General features: G+C 37.5%; 1 protein-coding gene across 1 annotated transcript; it reads left to right on the plus strand.

The window, feature by feature from the left end:
* Positions 1 to 2,488: 2,488 nt before the first annotated feature.
* On the plus strand, positions 2,489 to 5,674 carry LOC105016991 (homeobox protein Hox-C11a). Its single transcript, XM_010881251.3, has 2 exons — positions 2,489 to 3,283; positions 4,483 to 5,674. Exons 1-2 carry the CDS (start codon positions 2,590 to 2,592, stop codon positions 4,713 to 4,715), a joined length of 927 nt encoding a protein of 308 aa, XP_010879553.1. The 5' UTR covers positions 2,489 to 2,589; the 3' UTR covers positions 4,716 to 5,674.
* Positions 5,675 to 6,356: the final 682 nt, after the last annotated feature.

The following is a 6,356-nucleotide window of genomic DNA, read 5'->3' on the forward strand; positions in this document are numbered from 1 at the left end:
TTTATTATTTTGTTTTATATACTATTAATCGTATTATGTATATTATGTGTTTATTATGTTGTGTTTTGATTTCTGCTTCGACCCCCGCCTATCACTAGTCTTCTTGTAATGAGGATCCCAATAAAATACCAAAAACAACTGAGCTAACTTGAGAAGTGCACAGAGGCAGTGGTGAATCCTTCTTGGCCATAGTGGAAGCAGTGTTTTCCGCTTATATTCAGACACTACAGCCAATGTCAGCTAATGTACAAATGGTCTCCACCGAGCATGAAATAAACAGTGTAGCCGGTATGTTCAAATGGAAACCAAATATTGCACTTGGCATCTCTGCAGTGTGGAAGCAGGATCTTAATGGTTATACACAGCCGACAGTCCCAGGAAGAGGATACCATTTTTATGGCAAGCTATTTGTTTATTAGTTCTACTGCTCTCCGGGTGCAGTTTATGTGTGCGGACATTCAATCTAATCTTTTGCTGAATGTGACAAGAGATATACAGATATTATAAGCCAACACTTTTGCTAACATTAGCCTAGACTCAATGAAATTATAATGTGCGCACGTCTCATCTTGCATGTAGTCTATGAAATATTGAACACAGTAAACACATGCCAATGACAATATTACCTATAGTCATCTCATCCATGTCTTTTTCGAATATCCTGAGTGTTCTAAATGTAAATAATAAAATGTTTACAAATGTTTGTAAACTCCTCCATTCAAGATAAACAAAAGCCTGCTAGGCAAAGAGGCGAAGAAAAGTATGTTTACTGCAGCTATTTCGTATTTATGGTGGCCGCTTACAGGTTTTTGGTGGTCAAATTCAAGTGCTGTGTCTGGGCAGCTGTCTGGTTTCTTTGTATTTGGCCTCAGGAGTCTTGCACCTAGATCTTTTTATCTTAAATTGTACTTTTGAACAAACTCTCCACCAAAAATCTTACCCTTTAGAAAGTGACACAGCCCTCAAAACCACCTGACCTACTTATGTCTATGGGAATATATTCAGTGTCCTAATAAGTTCTTCAATGGTAAATAATTTAATTTCAAAACACGAATTCATTACAAGATCAATGGAATGGACCCACAATGAACTGTTATGTTTGTTTCGCAGCATAATTGTAAATTATGTTAAATGAATTGCACACCTTTTCCTTTTGGATGGTTCAATGAAACTATAATTTGGTCTTTGAAAAAATATATCTATATTACGAATGATAATTGCGGTATCATTTTGTTGCGAAATTGCACAGAAGAAACCATAGGCTACTCGAGAGCTTGCTTTCCTTTTATAGGCCTTTTCCTTTTGTAGTATTTTATGCAAAATGTGCAAAGTGCAAACGTGTATGGGAATGTTATGGTTACGTCATTTTATAGTTGGGTTAACCTAGAAAATAAATCAGATAATAAGTTAAAACAGTGGAATGTTATAGACCTAGTATTAATCCCTAAATGGACAAACGATTACAATGATATTAAGTTATTTGTACACAGGCTAAACAAATAGCCTACCGAGTATGGTATCAGCAACAAGAAATCTAGATACTGGAATCCGGAATGATATCAAACATAATTGTGAACATGCATGGATATAGACACTGCATACACACAAACTGCATACACACATTCACAGTATATAAAGTTGAGTTTATTTTTGCTTTTTGACTGTTTCCATGTCACCAAACGCTGGGCTTGGTTCTTTCTGAGTACAGACAGATGTGTAACAAACATATTTAATATGATGGAACACTCCACTGATCTTGACACGGAACAATAATCTGTTATAACATTGGTTTTCATAACGGGATTATTTAACAAAGGTCATTACAACAGGTTAGGTTAACCTAAGGTCATTAAAAACATCATACTGCCACCAGTAGTGTTGGACCAATGCTGTTTACTGAATTGCCAGGTTATATGGAAATTGGACATTAACGCACTGTGATTAATTTATGGAATAATGCATTTTAGGTCTTATTACAATATATTTGTAATCATTTAAGAGTGTAAAGAATGTGTTAAATATGAACTTTAAGGGTTTTTAGATAGGCCTAGTGTATTACCTGAGAGGCATTTCATTGGAAATTGAAATAAATTGTGAAAACACTTCAGTTTGGCAAATTTAACCTAGCTACTCTAATATCTCTCTTTATATAAGACGAGTTAACTACATTAGCATGGCCCTATAATAATAATAACAACAATAATACTATAAGCTACATTTGAATGTAAATCCTTAACATATCACATGGATGTTTTATAGGTTATGACATTGCGCATGTGCTATAAGGCGTTAATGTTTTAATTACATTGTTTTAAGACGAAAAATGGGTAAGCTACCTGATATTGATTTCATAATGCTCATGCCTTGTTGGAAAACCAATCGTTTGAACCTTTTATAGGCCTATCTTACCTAAGTGAACCACTCCTACGTATGTAAGTGTTTCAAATTGATATATGACAATATCTACTTTCAATCACGTGTCCTGGACGACTTTAGACGGATAGCGCGTCATCTTGCCTTCCCAAATTTTCTCCTTCTGCAGTTCGAATCCAAAACATCTATCTATAGTGCAAGAGAAAGGGGAGAACGATGTTTAACTCGGTTAATCTGGGCAACTTCTGCTCACAGTCGCGAAAAGACAGGACTTCCGAGTTCGGAGACCGAGCGAGCTGTGCATCCAACCTTTACCTCCCCAGCTGCACTTATTACGTCCCCGAATTTTCTGCAGTCTCTTCGTTCCTGCCACAGGCCCCATCTCGGCAAATCACCTACCCATACTCTTCAAACCTCTCCCAAGTACAACCTGTTCGGGACGTTTCATACGGTTTGGACCCCTCTAGTAAGTGGCACCATAGAGGGAATTATGCATCTTGTTACTCAGGGGAGGAACTGGTACATAGGGACTGCCTTCCGCCATCTTCCACCATGACAGAAATGCTGATGAAAAACGAAAGTGTCTACAGCCATCACCACCACCACCCGAGCTCCAACTACTCTTCACCGGGCTTTTACTCGGGTGTAGGGAAAAACAACGTTCTTCCACAGGGCTTTGACCGCTTTTTCGAAAGCACACTCAGTGGGACGGATAACAGCTTGACAGAGAACTGTGTTCAGAAAGGCGACTCCAGGAAGCTGGATTCATCGTCCCAGCCGCGTGCCGCCCTTCACAGCACAGCAAATCCAGAGAAAGACCCCGAGGATGAAGAGGAAAACACAAATTCGGGTTCTTGTCCCTCTTCATCCGGCACGAAAGACGACAGCGCCAACAAAACCAGTCACTCGAGTAGGTACCCGAAGCTGTGGGAAAAGGGTTCAGGGACTAGCCCAGTGATTTTGTCGGTCAGATTTTATGTGGAGTTTTATAAGCATTCAATGGATTTTATTATAACCTACACAGCTCTTCCAACAAGAATATTTTTTACGATGGGAAGTCGCTTTGAAAAAACCATACGTTACAAAACTCCAGCAACAATCCCAAGTCTCTGAAATTTTAAGAGCGCACTATTTTGACAAATGCTAACTTTGATCATGAACTTGCGATGGGCTTTTAAACGACGTTTCGCAAAGCTGTTAAGGGTAAAAAGCAATTGGGCAGAACGCTGCTTTTGGAAGTCCTGTATTTTTTCGCTTCTTAGTCGCCTCCTATAAATGCAGAAATGCAATTGTGTTGCAACTGTGGACGGTTGCTGTATGCGTTTTATCCAGATTCATTGTAGGCCTGAAGGTCAGTTCAGAAAATATATTCAAGTTGTGAAAATAATGCTTAGTTTCTAGGCGCTAATCCTCTTCTGAATATGTGCGTAACTTTGTTATGCAACCTTTGAAGTGTAGACTAGTATATTTGTAAGACTAATTATTTAAATGCTTTGAGATTTTAGGTTTTTAAGTTATTCTGTAAATCACTACAAATTCGATGTTCTGCTATGTTATAGTCCATGTAAATATGATTAACCATTGATCAGAATATATATAATTCTGTCATTCATTAAACAGCGTCACTGAGTCTTCAGGCTGAAGTACACCCAAAGTGTCATGTGGAATCATTTGTCTCTAGTCTGTAATAATACCCCACCAATTTGTTTGGCAGTCATGTTATCTAAGTATCCAGTGTTCATGTGCCATATTATGATGTGAAGGAATTCTCCCCCATAAAAGCCGTATCGCCTATATAGGATTGTGGTGTATTGAGAGGAGAAAATAACGGATCTAGTTGGGGAATAAAAAGCTCAATGTGTTACTTCGTTTTCTGAATAAAAGTAGAACAGCTAAATACGTTATCCATGTGACATTGGACCGTGATACCACTGAGAGACATTTAGTTTCATAGGCTAAATACAAATGCCTTTTAAATCTCCATACAGTCTAATTTGAATCCCTGTGTATTTTTTGTACTTGTCGCGTATGCTTCTTATATTTGAAAAGAGTGTAGGCCTATCTGTTAAATACGTTTAACCTTGTATTTGTTCTTTTTGTTGCTTGAAGGTACACCACGCACGAGGAAGAAGAGGTGTCCTTACACTAAGTTCCAGATTCGTGAACTAGAAAGAGAATTCTTCTTTAATGTTTATATCAACAAGGAGAAACGACTGCAGCTCTCAAGAATGCTAAACCTCACTGACCGTCAGGTCAAGATTTGGTTCCAGAACCGCCGAATGAAAGAAAAGAAATTAAGTCGAGATCGTCTGCAGTATTTTTCTGGCAATCCTTTATTGTGAACTCAAACAATCTCGTTTTGTTGAGAAAAAAACTCTAAAATTGAATGTCCGTTGGAGTACATGGCCAGAGTCAACTTCAGCATAATACGAGTGTTAGGTCATGGAAACGCTGGGAGAATAAAGATGATCGATTATTCCTATTTTTTTTCATTTTTCCTTGTTTTGTTGAACAAATGAAAAAAGACAACATTAAACATTGACCTCAGAGAAATTAAGGTAAAATATTCCTTTTTCTGTACAGAATTTATTTCCAATTTAAGATTTGTATTCATACCTTTGCCACATTTGGCCAAATATGTGAAATATTGTAATTCCAAGTAGGCTACGACATTTCTCAGTGTTTTCTTTCTGTTTGATCACATAGCCTGTTTCGATTAACTTGTGAACTGTCTCTGAAGTGAATTTTTTTTACCTCTGCATTTGATCATTATTCTCTCTTTGTGAAATGTTTTGCTACAAAATGAACCAACTCGAGGAGAGCCGCAATAGACTTTTCATAGATGGGCTGCAGATCGACCTAGAAATATATTTGCCGCAGCCAAGAACTTGGACATGAAACATCGGTCCCACATTAATAATGTTCTTCCAGATACTACACAATTATCTCTGTACTGTATATACATATTTCACTTTACCAAATGTTATATTTGCAAGAGTTCAGAAAATAACTTGCAAACAACAGGGCTTACAGGCTCTTTAAATATAGTGGGCTTTTTGTTAATGCTTGCCGTTTACATGTTATGCCGTATGAAAAGATGACGACGCGTATTTGCATCAGGTGAAATAACGTAGCATTACTTACAAATAAACGAATAGACTATCTTCTTTGAAAGTTTAAGTTATTATTTTTACTCGAATAGGTGTTATTATAGTCTGTGTAGTCATGGAGAAGACTTGGGCTTTTTAGTTAACAGTAGGGGTATGCACCTCAGCTTCATGTAGGTCATTGCTTCAGTTTACTGGACCAGTTAAAATAGTCATAATGGCAAATTGAAAGTTGTGAATATATAGCGTGTCCCCAGTACGTGGCTGAAATGTAATTTGCAGTCTTACCGAAAATAATAAATATACATACAGACTATAGCCTAAGACCTCGTGTAGTTTGGCTTATTAATTGAAATCAAAAATAATTTGTCTGCCCAAAAATCAATATAGGCTACAGTAAGATATGTAATTAAAATATTGCTGTGCTTACGAAGTAGATAACAATTAGGGGGAAGTGATTTGAAATGTGTCACGAATAGCCTTGTGTGGGTACAAAATGTGTTTCCATTTCACAGTGCCCTTGTTTTCAAGTATGTCTGCAAATAATTAGGGGTGCTGTAATGTTCAATTGGTTTTCATCCATGTATGACTTGTATCTGAAGAAAAACACATTCGCGTGTTAGTGACGTTGGTGAATTAATGTGATGAGAGAAAGGTTGCGATAGGCATTTTAAGAAATATCCTATGGTCATTTGAAAACTAGACCAGTTCAGTCTAGACACTGTCATAAAGATAGGGGCACTAAATAGCTACTTTTCTCTTAATTGCACCGTCTGCCCAGTGGAGTGACATTCTTTCCGTTGTGAATAGTGTGCAGGGGCATATGTGTGTGGCTGCTTACACAAAAACATACTTCCCTTTTGAGACATGTCAGAA

This window comes from Esox lucius, chromosome 17 (genome assembly GCF_011004845.1).
Source record: "Esox lucius isolate fEsoLuc1 chromosome 17, fEsoLuc1.pri, whole genome shotgun sequence".
In the NCBI taxonomy this organism is placed as follows: Eukaryota; Metazoa; Chordata; class Actinopteri; order Esociformes; family Esocidae; genus Esox; species Esox lucius.